General features: G+C 32.4%; 1 protein-coding gene across 1 annotated transcript; it reads left to right on the top strand.

Annotated features, from left to right (window-relative positions):
- Positions 1 to 1247: 1247 nt before the first annotated feature.
- On the top strand, positions 1248 to 18464 carry LOC140431869 (uncharacterized). Its single transcript, XM_072519744.1, has 2 exons — positions 1248 to 2832; positions 18152 to 18464. Exons 1-2 carry the CDS (start codon positions 1319 to 1321, stop codon positions 18462 to 18464), a joined length of 1827 nt encoding a protein of 608 aa, XP_072375845.1. The 5' UTR covers positions 1248 to 1318.
- The last annotated feature ends 498 nt before the right edge of the window (positions 18465 to 18962 follow it).

The raw sequence follows: 18962 nt of genomic DNA, 5'->3' as shown, positions 1-18962 counted from the left end.
ACGCGCTATCTCAGAGTTAGGTCTTCTTAATGAAATGCAAAGAAGCAATGTAAAGGAAATAAATCCAAAATTTTTTGTGTCTGGACACAGTTTTTCAACTTTTGAAAATATTACGAAAATATATTTGTGCCAGACGACTGGATAAACGTAATAAACATCTCAAAGAAAAATAAGCCTAAATTTTGTACTCATAAAATGGAGAAAAATGATTTTTTCAGTACCAAAAAATTGGAACACGACATTGTAAATAGAAAGAAAGCAATTACAGAAGAAAAAGTAGAATAGCTAAAGATATCCTGGATTCAGTTACGACAATCTGAGCCGAGAAAAATGTATTTTAAATATAACTATAACACTGATAGTTATTTTTCTGAAGTAGACTTCACGAAAAAGATAAGTGGCCTTCCTTCAACAAATTCATACATGAAGATAGATTTATTATTTCCCGAAGGAAGAGGAATAATAGTAGAGAAAAATAAAGATATAATATCATTGTTAAAATACGTGCCTCCTTTCCACAACGACTACTTTAAAACTCTCAAGTGTACCAATAAGATGGATAAAGGTCTAGCACAGATTCAAGAGGAAGAGGAAGAGACAGAGTAATACTTTTTTTTTCCGGTTCAAAATATTTTTTAGTTTTGTTAGTACGAAAAACGCCTATACAACATTTTTTTCCTTTTTTCTTTAAAAATAAAGCTAATTTTGAAATAATTTTTTTTGCTTTATTCTACCTGAATTATTTTAGTTTCTCCTATACAAAAGCCCCAAAATGTAGTTATGATACTTTATTTAGAAATTTATATAACCGATTAACTTTACCCTCAATTATTTCAAAAGAGTGAATTTGTTGTCACCTCTGGTTCTGAGCCACTCAATTGAGAAGATTTTTGCACAATAATTAACTCAAACATGTTTAATATATTTTACATATTTACATATTTTACATGTTTTAAAAGTAAAATATCTTAAAATGAACTGACCACCGTTTTTTGCCCTTTTTTCAAATGTTACATCTTTTGCTTTTAAGAAACTCATATAGTAGGTAAAAGATGATCACACAGTACATTTAATTTGTATAAGTTGATAAAAATATTTATAAATTTGGCAAAGAATTTGTACAACTGGCCTAATTAGCTTAAGTGTTGATATTATTAGAAGTTTATATGTTTACAATTATAAAAAAACAACTAAAACTGCTGACTACAAATATTAGCATTATGCAAACAATGTAGAAAAACCATGTCAAAAATTTAATTAATACTATATCATATTTAATCTGTGTCAATGTCGGCAAGTGTTCTAGTTTTTTAGCACAATGATTTTTGTAGTGATAAAACTATTTTTTCTGTTTAACATATTTCAACTAACAGTGACTACTAGTGGTGAAAATGGCTTACTCAAATATAAAACCGGCATAGACAAAATAGGCATGGACGTCGAGAATTTTATCTACGAAATTGCAAAAGAAGTTGCTAAAAAAGCCGATTCCTTCATAAATAACGAATACCAAGAATACGATGCATCAACAGAAGAAAATCCAATACTCGAAAATAGCATTAGAAAGGAAGAAGCTACAACATCAGCTACTGTTAATGTTATAGAAGATTATACAGAACAAGAAGAAGAAAGAAGAAAACGATCTATAGATGATATTCACCGAGAAGATAATATTATAGCTACGGCGGAAAAACCTGAAGTTCATCAGGAATCAAATGTCATAGATCATAGCGTAGATGACATAAAACAAGAATTAAAAAAATTAACCGATCTGACAGTTATGCTAAAGGAACAGCAGAATATTTTAGCTCTGCTCGGAGAAAAAGGGAAATTTTTAAATAATAATCTACAATATGATCCACAAGATATGATTCATGTATTAGAACAATTGGAAGAACAAAGAAAAATTTTAAAACCTACCAAAGAAAATAATAAGGAATTAAATCATTTGAAAATCGACATCCAAGAAGCAATAGGGGCATTAAATAAAACTAGCGAAGGAACAGATAATGAAAAAGATAAGGAACTAAAACTGGAATATGAAATTAAACAACAAAAAGAAGAAATTGAGATGCTAAAAGATTTGGTAGAACAGATATTGGAGAAACAAGACAAGTTGAAAAATAAATATAAAAAAGATAAAAAGAAGGATAAAAAAGTAATAACAAGTAATAATTCTACAAGTAGTGAAGAAGACAAATCTAGTGAGGAAAAAAGAGAATCTGAAGATGACATCTTGGGTGTATCTCTTTTTCTACAACCTTTAGTAAATAAACCACCCCCTAGAGAAAGAGAGAGCAATATGAAAGACCTGAAAAAAGAAAATGTAGAAAATAAAGACAAAGAACAATTTTTTAACCAGAAAAATCCGCCGGATGGAAAGAAAGATCAAGAGAAAACTAAGAAGGAAACAACCGATGTTGATAACAAAGCAACGAATGAGCAAAATAACGCTAAATCTATTCGATACGATGATCCGAAAGTATCCTTAGTTAAATCAAATGAAAGATCTACTCATTACGAAGAACCCAACTTACCCTCAAGAAAATCAGAAGCAAGAGCTAGTTCTCTGGAAAGTGATATTTCGCAGTTTTTGGACGAAATTGATGGAAATAAAAAGCCCGATATGGAAGAACAGCTAAAAGAATTGGAAGAGAAATTTATAAAACAAACTAGAGAAGAAAAAATTAAAAGAGAACTAGCACGACTACGTAAACTTATAGGTAAAAATAATGAAGACGAAAAAGTTGGACCAAAGTCATTGCCGCAAAATGAAGATGTTGAATTTTTAAAAAGGTTAGAGATGCTGATGAAATCACGAGGAAGAGATATGTAAGTAAATGTTTTTTTAATAATGACTACGTGTAGAGTTCTCTGTTTTTTCTTCTGTTGTTTGTGTGTGTGTGTGTGTGTGTGTGTGTGTGTGTGTGTGAGAGAGAGAGAGAGAGAGAGAGAGAGAGAGAGATAAAGAGATAGAGAGAATATGGCTTGGTAGCAGGTCCGTTAGCCAAAGATTTTTATTTGTTATTTTTTAGCATGATATATTAGTTTTTTTATATCTATCACTGTTTCATTTAAATGGTAATATTTATTTCTTTTAAATAGTTAATCGGTAATTTAATTATTCTCATTTCATCAAAACTTAGTAAATATTTTATACTAATTGGAAAGCATACTTGATCGTATTGTAAACTGTAATATAATTGGTCTATATATCTCTCGTTAATTTTGTATTCCAGGAAAATATGATTCAAATTTATAATAGAAACATTTTTGCAAAAACAAACTGGTGAATTCACTATTCCTAATTTCTGCGGATGTGCCGCATATTTTGGTAGGTTATATTTAAATATATATTCAGGTGGTGAAGGGAATAATTGTTGATGCAAAGAAATATATAAATTTTATGATATGCTTGAAATATTGTTCCACTGTTTTCCCATATTTTATATATTCTACCTTTAACGCCATTTGTTGCATTACTCGATAACATTTTAGTTAGGATCTCACTCTTTGTGATTATGAATTATACTTCCATGTCCGTTTGCCTATATAAATACTACTTCTACTTTAGACAAATTATTTTTTATATTACATAAAATTGTAGATTTGTATGAACTGAAATCCGTGTTTTCAATTGCATATATTGCCGATCTGTTATTATCACGGCTGTTTTAATATTTTTTCTTGAATCCATTCTAGAACTTTTTCGAAAGCTATAAGTTTAGCTATAAAGATGCTACTAACACTAGATAATTTATAATTATTCTATTGGTGGGTATTTTGCACATACACAGCACATCCTACTCCAGTTTGATTTTTACAACCGTCGCGTCGGTGTAAATTACTGTGTAATCCACAAAGTCGCTTAATTTTACTAAAATATTGTTTAATTGATTTGAGTCTGTATATTAAGGAATTATGATTCTTGGTGTTTTTATCAAATTTTTGTACTTCTACTTTTGGTGCCTATTCGTTTCGAATATTGGTGATCATTCTGGCTACAATTATTTTATTAACTGATGCTTTAAATAGATTAGTTGTTGTTTTGGAGAACCATTTCCTCATATTTTTTAACCATGATATTCTTCTTTTCCCAATTCCTCGCTTTCCGAATAAATTGCATTCTCCTTTTAATCGTATACATCACTTCTCTTTTTTCCCATTCTTCGTAGTAGTCTCGTTGGTTATCTTGTCCGTCCATGATATCCTTAGGATTCTTCTATATAGCCACATCTCGAAGGCTTCAAATTTTTTTCCATCGCTTTAGTGAGTGTCCAGGATTCAACTCCGTAGTATAATATCGAGAGGATATTACATCTTAGGAGCCTTACTTTTATCTCCAGATTAAGGTTGTTGCTTTTAAAGAGTTTGGCCATGTTGTTGAATGCACTCCTAGCCTTCTCTATTCTACATTTTACTTCTTGTGAGTGATCATATTGTTCGTTTACTATTGTTCCAAGATAGGTAAAGTGTTTTACTCGGTCCACTGGTGTATTCTTGATAAGCAGTTGAAAGTGTCTAATTTTATTTTTGCTGATGACCATAAATTTAGTTTTTGATATATTTACCTGTCCTCAAAATCTTTCACTTATTTCATTTACTTTGTTTATTAGTTGCTGTAAACTGTTTAAACTGTCTTCAAAAGTAACGGTGTGTCATCTGCAGAGCGGTTGTTGTTTATGCGTTTTCCATTTAAAAGGATTCCATGTTCGCAATTTTCCAAGGCTTCACTAAATATTTCCTTCGAATATAGGTTGAATGATATAGGTAAAAGTATACATCGTTGTCTAACGCCTCGCAGAATCTGGATCGCTTCCGTCGGTTCATATCCAAAATTTGTTCTTATTGTGGCTGATTGGTTCCAGTATAAATTTTGTATTATACGCCGATCTTTATCATCTATTTTGGCTTTCGTTAGAACATCCATCATTTTTTGGTGTTGAACTATGTCAAATGCTTTTTAGCATTCCACAAAGTTTAGCACCGCATTTGTAGTCCACAAAGCAGGTGTAGATATCGCAAGTCGTATCTCTGCATCTTTGGAATAATACCTGTAGACTAAACAGTGTTTTAGTGTATGGCTCATTAGACTTATTAGCCTATATTCTTTTGCTCCCTGTTTCTTTGGTAACGTAATAAATTCTGAAACTAGCCAATCTTTTGGAATATTGCCTGTGTCATAGATATTATTAAATATTTTACATAGTATTCTTAAAGATTCATCATCAAGATATTTAAAAAATTCAGAGTGTACTCCCTCTGATCCTGGAGCTCTCCCTTCTTTTAGTGATATTATGACTGCTCTTATTTTTGCCACTAGTAGAGGTGGTCCTGTCTCCGTAGGTATTGGGGACTGGTTCTCCCTCTCATCAGAAAATAAATTTCGTATGTATTTTTTCCAGGTCTTATCAATACTCTCTTTGTCCACGATTACCTCTTCGTTGTCATTAACAAGTTTATTTACTCTTCTGTTTTTACCTTTTTCCATCTGTCTGTAATTTCTCTTACCTTTTTGTGCACTTGGAATTCGTCGTATTTACCTTGTAGAATTTCGATTTCTTGGTATTTTTTCTCCAGTTCTTTTTGTTTGGCTTCTCTGATCTTACTCTGTATATCTCGTTGTAATATTTTATATATGGAGTTATTGTTCTTGTTTTTCCTTCGTTCTTCCATCAGCTGCAGAATCTCTGTCGTCATCCATGTCTTATTCTTACCTTCTTCGTTCTTCATAAAATTGTCTTTAATGTCGTCTATCGTTTTATTTTATCTTCTCTTCTGTGCTTTCCGTTGTATTATCGATTTCTTTGAATTTTCTATTTATTGTTTTGCTGACTATTTCTTTTACACTACATTTCAGTTTTTTTACCGCGTGTTTTCTTTAACTTGGTTCTATACATGCTCATTAAAGGATTGTGGCCAGATTGAATATCAGCGCCTGGGTAGGTTTTAACACTGTTAAAACTATTTCGATATCTTTTGTTAACAACTATATAGTCTATTTGGTTTCTTACAATAACGTCTTCCCCGTTGTCTCTAGGTGATTTCCACGTATACAGTTATTCCAAAGCTATTCTAAAGATACTCATTATTTCTCCTCGTAGATTTCTCTCTCCTAATCCATAAGCACCAATATGTTGCCCCTCTTTTCCGTTAACTATTTTAGCATTGAAATCTCCCATGACTGTAAGGAGTTCATATCTTGGTATATCTTTTATAAGGTTGCTTATTTGTTTGTAAAATTCTGATATTTCCTCATCACTATGGTCTGCTGTGGGTGCATAGACTTGTATAATGTTAGTGTTCATCGGTGACGTATTTATTTGTAACAAGAGGATTCTATCTTTCACTGGTATGAAGTTGTTGACATGTTTGGCCATACTGTATGTATTCTTCTATGTCACAATAACTTGAGTCAGGCTAATTACTATTTAAATGGGAATAAGCTACAATTAAAGGTTAAAGTACGTTTATTGACGTTTCAATTTCCACTTCGGAAATCGTTCTCAAAATACAAACAAAATTGTTCTCAAAATTTGTATTTTGAGAACGATTTTCAAAGTGGAAATTGAAACGTCAAGAAACGTACTTTAACCTTTAATTGTGACTTATTCCCATTTAAATAGTAATTAGTTTAACATGCCTCAAGAAAATAGCTTCAGAACAATATTGAGTCAGGCAACCTCATTTCGCTTGTGCCCATGATTTGATATCCCATTTCTTTGATTGAGCATTGGATTTTTCCTGATTGAGCTATAGTCCTAACCTTCCAAGTGGATATTCTCTTCAAACAATTCGTGTGGATTTTTCTTATAGGTGTGTTATTGGGCATTTCACAGGGATTTTGCATATTAACGACCCGGGTGGCCCTGTGGTCATGGGAATGACTTCCTTGCCGGATCTTGGTCTCCGATGTCCATGATCAGTAAGCTAGTTTGTGTTGTGTTGTACAGCCATTGTGATTGCACTAGAGATATCTATAGGGATCTTTAATATAGTGGTTTCTCGTTGCCTTCTATATTCTTATGTCGTTGACCAAACCATTGATTCTTCCACCTTTGGAGCCGGTTTCTCAGCCCCAGGACAAAAAAGTGCCCTACCACCTACCAACTCGTCCGCCCGAAGTCGTTGGTCAGCAAGTGGGGGATTGCTTATATAGGCAATCATTCAGTGAATTACCTGTTGGTTCACGGGAGGTATTTTATTTCCTTGCTACCCACCGGTAAACCGGGCCGGTTATTTCACTATCCGCTACCTGGGAACCCGCTCTCTGGGAGTTACAGGTCCTCCTGAGAAAATTTTTTGTACGAAAATTTATAAATTGGTAGTAATTTATTATTGCGTAATTCTGTATAAATCCTGATTTCAATAAATGCATCTGTAAGTGGGGGTGATCTTTTTATTTTCCAATATTTATTAATTAAGTTTTCAATGTTTAATAATGCCAGATTTGTTAAAAGGTCTGACTCATTTTATACACTATTTGACTGTATACAGTATTTTTGTGCTAATAGTTGTTTACGTAGTTCTAATGGGATTTTATCACACTCTGCTAGCATAACGTTTGTTGGAGTTGATACCAATGCACTTAAACATATTCTTAAGCATCTGTATTGCACGCGATCTAATATTTTTAAATTCGTCTTGATTGCTGATCCATTTATCCAACACCCGCAGTCCACGACTGATCGAATACAGGCATTGTAGAACAATAAAGCTGTTTTGGGGTCAGCACGCCATTTTCTGTTATTAATATACCTTAGTATGTTTATTCTTTTTTTACACTTACCTTTGATGAGTTAAATATGTTTAGTGCGCAGAAATTTACTATCTGATACTTGTTCACCACTAGTATAGTACGACTACTCGAGGCTATGATCCCCGGTACGCGCAACCTATGCCTGGTGAAAAACATAATACTGGAATTTTCCATGAACATTGTAATATTATTTTCATTTGTCCATTGTATAATAATTTCAACTGTATACCTCAATGAGCGTAGACAGCCGTCGTAGATTTTATTGAGTAGAGTATACAGGATGTGGCAGATAAACGGCCAATTAGAATATCTCGAGAACTAAAGGTAAATGAATCATGAAAATTAGAATAGAGGTTTTGAAGAGTGACCTATTTAATGAAAATATTTACATCTATTTGCTACTTCCTCATTCAGGTTATACCTGAAATTGTCTATAACTTCGGTTTTTTTAATGGTACACCCTGTATATTTTTTAATTTTAGAAATATTCACGTTATTCTTCACATTTTTTGTTTGTTCTTTCCTATACCTATTGTGAACCGTTTTTGAGTTATAATGGTTTTTATATGAAAATTACACTTTTCTACCATGTATACAGTGAACGGCTAAATTATGGTATATTATCATTATTTCGAGAACCATCGAGTTTTGAGAGAAATCCCGAAACAGGTCGATTTTTGTTATAAAATACTCATGTTATAACGTACACTTCCCGTCATATAAAACTGGTACACTTTTTTTTCCCAATGTAAACCTGTGTTCAGACTGGACACAATGGCTCGTGAATCAATTCGTTGTTGCCATTACAGATATCGAAATTACACAAAATCTAAATCTAAAAAATAACGTTCAAAAATGTAAGTTTTTAGATAGGTATTATTTTTATCATTAACAACAAAAAACCGTATCTAATAAATTTAATAACCAGAGATAGGGTTGAGCTAATATCCAAAATGTTTGAAGGATCTTTAAACCTAGGTTATTGGCACAGGGAACAGTGGAATGCATCTACTCTAATTATTTTATACTTTAATTACCTACCGAACGCGAACTGTACTTTGTGTCAATAAGTTTAGTAGCAGGCAAACTTCCAAGATTAAATTATTATTTATTACAAGAACAATAAATGTGAAAAACATAACGTTATACTTTATCGTACGTATTATAAACTATAAAATTCCTGGGCGAAAAAACGCTTTTCAAAACGTGACAGTTACAATCCAATATCTCACTGTAATGTTTTATTATAATAATTAAAAGTTATGTCTAGATTGATTATCTATCATTATTTTTGAATTAAAATATTTTCATAAATTATAATAAAACACAAATCAATGTATGGGTACTTAATTGAGATGATGAAAAATTACAAAATTAATATGAGAATTTTTTAGGATGCAAACAAATTTAATGTGACTGACTGATCGAAAATGCTCGATAATGTTTTAGTTTTTAGTATACTCAAAACTGGCGGTCTGTCGCAAAACACTGCTTTTAGCTGGTTTCATATAATATTCTCGTTTAGCTGGCAACAGTGCACTAGAAATTAGAATGACACATGTGACAAGATCAACGTACACAACTTAAAAAACACGATTTCTGGTTATAAGAGTTGTACCAGTTTTTTATGACGCGAACGGTACATGGAGTAGGGATGACGTCACCGGTGTGGGTGTATAACCGTTAATTTTTTTAAATAGAAATTGTTATAATGCGATATCTCATTTGAAGGAGAATTTAATTCTGTATTTAACGACATTACATTTTTAACTAAAATATTTTTTTAAGGGTACAGAAACAATTTTTTTTAATTTAAATTCAACTATATTACAACTAATGATTTAATTCATAATGTACTTTAAAGTAACCAAATTATGCATAAAAATTATTTTAAATTAAATATTCGAAATGCCATACATTGGTTCCTGCCATGACTTTCTGAAGTAAATACTTAAAAAAGCAAAAATAAGTAAAAATAATAATGGACACAAAAGTTATCTCATAAACAATGAAACTTTTTGTCAAATGTTAATTCAAGCATGTGATAGTGGCATGTGTGAATTGTCATCAGTTGTCAATTGTAATTTTTACTTTTGAATACTAAATTATGGCTCACCCAAATGAAACACAACGCATAGAAATATTAATTCTTAGCGGATGCGGAAATAAAAAAAAGAACACAGAACGAGGTATGCAATTTATTCAACGCAAAATATCCAGACAGACCCATCAGCCAATCAACAGTAAGTAAAATAGTCCGAAAATTTGGAGAAACTGGGCACGTTAAACATATTCCAAACGCTGGGCGTCCTAAAATTGAAGTCAATGTGGAACTTTGCTGTCACCCAATGACAGAATATATGGTAATAACTGATTTTTGACAGAATATTCCATAGGCTACTCGATAAATAAATTTCTGCTAACAAAAATGTGTAAAGTTAATTTATTTGAAAACTGCAAGAGATAGATATAGTTAATACTTCTAAGTGATTTTTTTTAACTTCTTTATGAATGCTTAAGAGCAATAAACTTTCTTCGAAGGGACTAAAAACTCAACTTGGCATCAACAATCTATTGTAAGTTGCTTATATTTGGCGCAAATAGGGCTACATGGTAATATTTTTTATCTATAGACCTCATTCACTTTTCATAAATTCTTCGTCTTCTTGGTCTCGACATGTCCTTATTGCAATCGCGTTGTTGTTTTCCGTCAATCCGAAAGAAATATTCATAGAGTTTTAAAATTTGGCAAATGTAAGTCTTGATTGCTTCTGTTGTGGTGTAAGAGCTTGTTTTTTTGCTACAGTTCGGTACCTAAGACGCGATGCTTTAATTCTGCGCCAAGTTGTTGTCTTTCTTCCCGGAAACTGTGACATAATTCTTGCAGTTTTCGTATCTTCAAAAGGATTCTCTTATATTCTCATCAAAAGCATACGGTCCTTGTTTTCTTTCGAGAGTTTTTTCTTCTCTCCGTCTTTTATTAATATTAAAAACTATTGTTCTGCTTACGTTAAAATGGTTCGCTACGGCACGGCAGATAGTGACCAACTATCTTCTAATTTCGTTATAATTTTTGGTTTTAGTTCTTTGCTAGCATGTGGAGCCATTTTTTGAGGTCGAACAGAATAAGTTATGTGACAAATTTTAAGATTTGGCAGTGACAGTGACAGTATGTAAATAATAGGTATTTATCCTTCAAAATACGCTGCTTAATGTTCTACAAAATATGCTTTAAGAGTCATATCAGTTTTTTTAGAAACCAACTGTACATAAGTTTATTTGAATGTAGAAATGAATCCTATTAGTTAAATTTTATAGTTATTTTAATCTAAGAAGACTAAAAGAAGCTGATCTCTGCCAACAGATCAAAGAACAAATACACAAGGAAGTGCAGACATCTTAACGCTACAAAAAAATGGTGCTAGCTAGCTAGCAAACGCGATGCATCCCCTAAATACAAACAATGGATAACACAAGAAATAAAGTCATTGACATCGGAAAGGAGGAAATACAAGGGTAAAAATAAACAATTCTTCTTCTTCATATGCCATCTCCTCTAAGAAGGTTGGCAACCATCATGACAATTCGCACTTTCGATACCGCTGCTTTAAAAAGGTCAGCAGAAGTGCAGTTAAACCAAGCTCTCAAATTGTTTAACCAGGAGATGCGTCTTCTTTCGCGACTCCTTCTACCCTGTATTCTTTATTATTAAACAACATTAATTATTAACATATATAACAACTATTATTATTAAACAACAATACAAAAACGTAAATAAAACAATCAAACAAAAATCAAAGAAGCGAAGGAATTGCGGCTGTCTATCAGAAAAATGTACAGAATTTGAAAGATTAGAATAACAACACGACAGCTTTAACATATACAGGAAAATTAAAGAAACAACTGGCATATACAAAAAAGAATTGGAAACATAATGGAAAAAACCCACCAAAATAATAACTGAAAGTGCAGAGAAAATAAATGGATGAGTAGAATATATAAAAGAGCTATACGGAGACGATGAAACAATGCAGAGAATAGAACCAAGAGGTAGAAATAGACCTACAATTACTAAAGGGGAAGTTGAAAAGGTACTACAACGTATAAAAAATGATAAAGCCATGGGACTGGATGAAATACCTACAGAAATCTTAAGACTACTAACAGATAACCACATTGATATACTAGTAGAATTATTCAATAAAATTTACTATAACATGGAAATTCCGAAACAATAGCTAATATTTGAGTTCATCCCAATATCATATAGAACGACCAACTTCATAAACCATGTTTTAAAAGTCTTTTTGCGAGTGATACATGATCGTATCTACAACAAAGTAGTCAATAGAATAACAGGAAACCAACTGGGATTTAAAATAGAACGGTGTCGAGATATCAACTGTGATATATTCATATGTCTAGTTGACTTTGAGAATTAATCATTACAAATTAATACCGATTTCAGAGAGCCATAATACGAACCACTAACAAAAATCTAAAGAGATAGCTATAAAAGGAGGAGTACGACAGGGATGAGTATTATCCTCTCTAATTTTTAATATTTACTTAAAAGAGATGTTTAAAGAGGCACTAGAAGGCATTAATGAAGGCATATTAACTAACGGAACACTATTCTACTATCTTAGATACGCAGATGATACAATAGTCCTTGCGACACCAGATAAGGGATGTAAATTTTGATTGATCGGACTATGCAGTACTGCGAGAGTAGTATGGAATGGCTCTAAACACAAAAATCATGATTATCAGTAAGAACAGAGTTGTCTAGGGGAGAGAAAAAGCTTTAGAGAAAATACCCAGATACAATTACTTTTATTGTGATCGAAATGAACAATGAGATCAAAGCCTTTAAATAAAACGACGCATTGAGATGGCCAAAAGCGCTTTGAATAAGATGAAAGCAGTAAAAACTGGGAATAGAAATTAGAACTAGAGTATTGAGATGCTATGTATACTCTGCCATTTTATATGGAGTTGAAGCCTGGACAATTACGGACGCAACTGAAAAAGACTTGCTAGCTTTGAGATGTGGTGTTATCGAAGAATGTGGAAAATATCATGAACACAACACGTAAAAAACACGGAAACGTTATGAAAAATAAAATATTCAACACTGTGAAAGAAAGAAAAATGAGTTATTTTGGTCAGATACTAAGAAATGAAAAATTCGACTTGATGTGATTGCTCGTAGGAAACTGAAAGGAAAAAAGAAAATCGGGGAGACGCCGCACGTCCTGGTTAAAAAATTTAAAGTAGTGGAGTGGAAAAACAATAATAAAACATTTCAGAACTGCTACAGACAGAGTAAAATGATGAGGCACATGAAGAAGAGAAGTTATTTTAAATAAATTAAAGCAAGAAAATAAATATCATATGAAAATAAGTAGATAATCACATGAGAATATTTATTTTAAATATACTTTGAGATTTAGTGAAATTTAATAATGTTCTCAATCTAAAGATGCTTTACAAGCAATTCTTTAATAGTTTTTAAACTGTAAGCACCCCCACCAGTAATTTTTTTATTATTACAATATTGATTAATGATAATTTAAATTAATTTACGTACTAATATGCATTCAGTTTAAAATATAATTCATATTTAGCTGAAATCATTTAATTGTTTATTAATTTATAAAGTGATGAATAAGCAATTTTATTCAACAATATTTAATTTTAAGCCAAATTGAACAAATATGTTCGCAGTATATTTTAATTATTCCATGATAATATGCATGACAATTTTTCATTTATTTCTAAAATACAAACACAATACTTTATTAGATAAATTCTTACATATTTTATGTTATATCGTTTTATTTAACAAAAATGTTTAATATATTCTTCTTCTTCTTCAAGTGCCCTGTCCGTTGCGAACGTTGGCTATTATTATGGCAATTCTGATCTTGTTTGCGGCGCTTCTGAATAGTTCGACCGATGTGAGCCCGAACCACTTCCTCAGATTTTGGAGCCACGAGTGTCTTCTCCTGCCTGGCCCTCGCTTACTGTCTATTTTTCCCTGGACAATCAATTGCAGTAAACAGTACTTATCGTGTCTCAATATGTGGCCTAGATATTCAAGCTTTCTTTGTTTAATTTTATTCACGATTTCTTTCTCCTTTCCGACTTATCCCTTCTTGGATTACCTCTATGTTGGTGACATGTTCGGTCCAGGATATACGAAGAATGCGTCGGTACACCCACATTTCGAATGCTTCTAGTTTTCTCGTGAGCGTCTCCGTCAGCGTCCAGGCCTCCACACCATATAGTAAGATCGGAAAAATGTAGCATTTAGCTCGTTTTATTCTCGCCTTAGTTTCTGTGGCTTGTTCCCATTTTGCATTTACGTTGGTGCCAATGTACACATAAGATTCTACATGGTCAATTAGTATGTTACTTATCCGTAACTGTCGAGCAGGCTGTTGCTTCCTGCTTATCAGCATCCACTTTGTCTTCTTGAAGTTGAGGCTCAGGCCGCATTCCTCACTAACTGAATAAACTTTTTCCATTACCTGCTGTAATTCGTCTATGGTACTGGCAAGGATCACCGTGTCGGCGGCATATCTTATATTGTTCGTTAACTCGCCGTTTATTTGTATGCCCTCATTTGCATTTTCCATACATTTGTTAAATATTTCTTCGGAATAAATATTGAATAGGAGCGGGGATAATATACTCCCCTGACGGGCACCTCTTTTGATCTGCACACTTTCAGTGAGTTCGTTGCAAATTTTTGCTCTTGCTGTTTGACCCCAGTATAGGTTTGCCACAATTCGAATGTCCTTGTCTTCAATACCTGTCTTTCGCAGAATATCTATCAATTGTTCAAGATTGACATTGTCAAATGCTTTTCTAAAATCCACAAAGCACAAATACACGTCCTTATCAACGTCTCTACACCGTTTAATATATAGTTATAATAAAAATTCTTTTTATTAAGTCGTCTTAATAATTAAACAATTACAATAATATTTAACAGGTTTTTCCCATGTTTTCTTCTGTCTATTATTGGAGTCGTTCAACTACCTATTACGTAACGTAATTTGGAGGTGGGGATTTTGTATAACGTTAAGGTGTGTTACAGGGAAGGAGAGGGGATTCGAACAACGCGTTACGTAACATTGTTTTTTTACTTAAATCGGGGAATCGTTCTACGGGCAATCACTCGATTGTATTGTTATTATGTTCTTTTGGTTTATGTTTTACGAGGAATCCTTCGACTGTAGTGTACGTCTTTTTTATTTTGTTTTCATTATCAGTAATACACAGAAACACTTTGCTGTAATCACAATCAGTGTTGTTAAAGTTAATTCATACTGTAATGTCATCAAAAGCTGAAAAATATCTTGAAAATATTGACAACTACGACTACGATGTTTCGGCGGAATAGAAATCCTGAACATAGCTTGCAAGATCCGTAAATTTCAATATTGCTTACAAGTGATTAAATGGGCAAACGAATCCTGCCGTTGCCGATCAAGGAGTGCATTGAAATCTGTCGTTTTGGATTTCCTGCTGTCATTCTGCCCAATCTTTCAAATCCCAAGCAAGCTCTTAATACCTAGTCAGTTAAATAAAGGATCGTGCAAGTTTTCACTACTTCTTGATCTGTTTCGTCAAGGGTTGTTCATTGATCTGGTTCCTCCACTGGAAGGGTTTAAGCAAATGCCTTATGATTTCTTTTGTCCATCAGTCAATGCGACTTCAAGAACGTATACATACTCGTTACGTGCATGGCAATACTACACAAAACCATCGTGAAAATAGAGTAAGGTCACATGCAAGTGGTTTAATACCACATCAGTAGAGTTACAACATACTCTGGAGCAGATATTGAACCTGAGCACAACCCTTTAGTCGCCGATGCAAGAATTAGGCTAAAACGAAGAGAAAAATAACATCAGTAAAAGAATTTTAATGTTTCCGATGTCAACAAAAGTAAAATTGAAAATGAATTGAATATTAATTACGCTGTTGCTTGTGCTATTCAATTATACTTGGCCAATATATTCGAATCGTATGGTTTCACAATGCACGTTAATTCTCCTACAAGAATTACTAAAACAACATCTACCATAATTGATTATATTGTCTCAGATTTCTCACCCCTTGATGTACGCTCTACAATTAATAATTCAGGACTATTTGATCATGAAGCAGTATATACCACGTTTAACACTCTTAAGAAACAATCCCCGAAAACCCAACGTTTAAGCAGGGTTTTTTTCCGCTCAGAACTTTCGTAAATTCCAAAATTTGTGCTTGACTTCTGGGTGGCACTTTCCCTCTGTGGACGTAGACTATAATTTCAGTGATTTTTTAGATAGGCTTGTCTGTATTTTTAATAAGGCATTTCCTTTAATTACAATTAAGTCAAAATATCACAAACCCCTGGACTACCGCAAAGTAATCCGCATATCAGCCAAGAATATGTGTTCACTACTTTACATCAAGAAATTTACTACCAACATCTTTGTCACTGAATATATCTCCAAGTACAGAGGAACCTATCTAAGACTTATCAAAACAGCTAAAAAATGTACTATCAGAATCGTCTGGGATGCTCTAAAAATGTTACAAGAGAAACTTGGTCCATAATAAATAAAACTAACACAGCTCAAACATTTTCTCTTCCAAACGCTGAAAATCTAAATTAATACTTCGTTAATGTGAGTAAAAATATAACATCCACTATTTTGCCACAAGAATATCCTATTTCCTATCTTCCCAATTCAAAAAAGATCTCAAATTCATTCTTTATAAGACCCGTTGATAAATCTGAACTGATCCAAACAATCAGTAGTATCAAAAGCAAATCTTCTTGTAGTACTGATGGACTATCCATAAAAATCTTTCAAAAAAATGTGCGGGAAGTCCTGGTCTCACTTATTAACGATTCCTTTAAAAAAGGTATATTTTTAGAGTGCCTAAAGACAGCCATTATTATTCCTCTTTATAAGGGTGGTAAAAAAATCTAATGTCTGCAACTATAGACCTATTGCCTTACTACCGGTCCTATCCAAAGTTATTGAGAGACTTATAAAAGCCCAACTTATGTCCTTTCTCATTAAAAACAACATTTTATCACAAAGTCAGTCGGCTTTTTATCTAATGAATGTACCAGCGATGCTATGTTTTCTGTACTACACAAGGTCTATCAAGCATTAAACAATAGTCTTTGTACTGCCACTGTTTTTGTGACTATGTCAAAGCTTTTGATTGTGTAAATTACGACATTTTGATAAAAAAACTAAATTTCTACGGAATTCGAGGTATTTCTTTAAATTGGCTCCAATCTTACTGAAGGAATGGGAAACAACTAGTTAGAGCAAATGCTACTGACTCTAGTCACAAAAGCATTGTATGTGGAGTACCAAAATTCAGCAGTACTGGGTCCTCTATTTTCCTTATCTTTATAAATGACATCACTAACTTAAAAATCGATGGAAAAATTTTTCTTTTTGCTGATGATACCAGTATTACCTGGATTAAGTCTAAGATTGCAACTCTTCATGCAATTATAACTTCTGATCTACTTAAAATAAAAACATGGTCCGATTCTAATTTACTCTCTTTTAACGTGGATAAGACAGTAGCATCATCCTATAAAGGAGCCCTTGCTTAGTAAGAACAGCCAGATCAGTATTGTTGATTCTGTAAAATTTCTTGGTATTTTTATAGACATCAACCTTAAATGGTCCCTTCATATCGATTTGTTAAGTAAGAAGATCTGTCTCGAAGGAAATCAATTTAGCATCTTCCAAAATAACATATTTTTTTGACTTTTTGTAAGCTTTGTCCATAAAATTGTACAATTTGTAGTGACAATAAAGCATATTTTTATTCTATAACTAAGTAAATAATTTGATGAAAGAAATGGGAACAACCAAAAATCTTAAGAAAACATGGAAAATATTTTATGAACATATAACCAAGATATAAGAACATAGTGTAACTAATAGATTCAATTTACTATTTTTAAGGGAATAAGCCACATAAAGTAAATAACCTTACTTTAAGTTAAGGTTATTTTGACGTTTCGATTTCCACTTCGGAATTCGAATTAATTTATTTTAAAGTAAAATTGTGGCTTATTCCCATAAAAATAGTAAATTCTATAGTAAATCTTGGTTATGTGTTCATAAAATAATTTCCCTATTTTCTTATGAATTTCGATTGTTCCTATTACTTTCTTATAATTATTTACATAATTTTCGAGTAATTTACATCATTTTCTCAGTGAAAATAATAAAACAAGATCAATTTAAAAAAAATATTAATAACAAAATATTAGAGTTTTTTGTTAAGTATTACAAGACCTACTTCCCAAATAAATGTAAATAAATTATATTAATTTATATTTTTCAGAAAAGTAGAAGAAAAACCGACGGACTCCATTCGCGAAGAACTCAAAAACCTGCAAATTGCAATTGACAAGCTAAAACCAAAAGAAGATGTCTCCCCTGAAGTTAAAGAACATCCCAAAATTGGCCCTGAAGCAAAAGAACTACCTGATGAGGTTAAAATTGACCAAGAAGCAGTTTTGCAGTTATCAACCCATCAGCTTCGGCAGTTAAGAAACAAAATAGATGAAATTCTTCGGCTTCAGGAGGGATCTGCTAAGCATTCTATCATTCCTGAAATCAGCTCCAAAGCGCCACTTAAACAAATAATAGGTTAGTGTTAATATTTAAAATTATAAAATATATACGTATAATAATAAATAAACTCGGTTCGCTATTCCCAGTCCGAACTGTCTAATGAATTTAGTAATTATTTTTTTGCAAAGTTAGTTACTTTTTGACGGACTAAAAGTGGCTGGGAAATTACTATACAACCAAGCACACGTACTCATAGCCAATATTAATAGTAAACAAACTAAATAGTAATAAAATAGAACTTTGCGAATTACCGACAATCAATATTTAATTATCTGCGCCATATAGTAAATAGCTATGTTAAATTATAACAAGGTAAAATATATTTTTTAAATATATACTACCCAAAATTTGATGTGTTTAGTATACACTTTCACTATTTAGAATTTTTCTTCTTTTTTTTAAGAAAAAAGTCTGCAATAGTAGGATACTTGAGCTAGTAATACTGAGAAGTAGGAATTGTTGTGTTGTAGGTTTCGACAATGAATCTGTCAAAATATGCCCGAGCTAAGCGAATGGAG

The sequence above is a fragment of the Diabrotica undecimpunctata genome, unplaced genomic scaffold (assembly GCF_040954645.1).
Source record: "Diabrotica undecimpunctata isolate CICGRU unplaced genomic scaffold, icDiaUnde3 ctg00002174.1, whole genome shotgun sequence".
Classification (NCBI taxonomy): Eukaryota; Metazoa; Arthropoda; class Insecta; order Coleoptera; family Chrysomelidae; genus Diabrotica; species Diabrotica undecimpunctata.
Note: the sequence above shows the minus strand (reverse complement) of the source record. Positions and strands in the feature narration are given on the sequence as shown.

What these genes read in the sequence shown, in the direction of transcription:
- LOC140431869 (XM_072519744.1), top strand. Translation starts at nt 1,319, where the DNA reads ATGATTTTTGTAGTGATAAAACTATTTTTTCTGTTTAACATATTTCAA. An exon ending in AAATCACGAGGAAGAGATAT is followed by an intron (nt 2,833 to 18,151) that starts GTAAGTAAATGT and finishes TATATTTTTCAG; the next exon opens with AAAAGTAGAAGAAAAACCGA.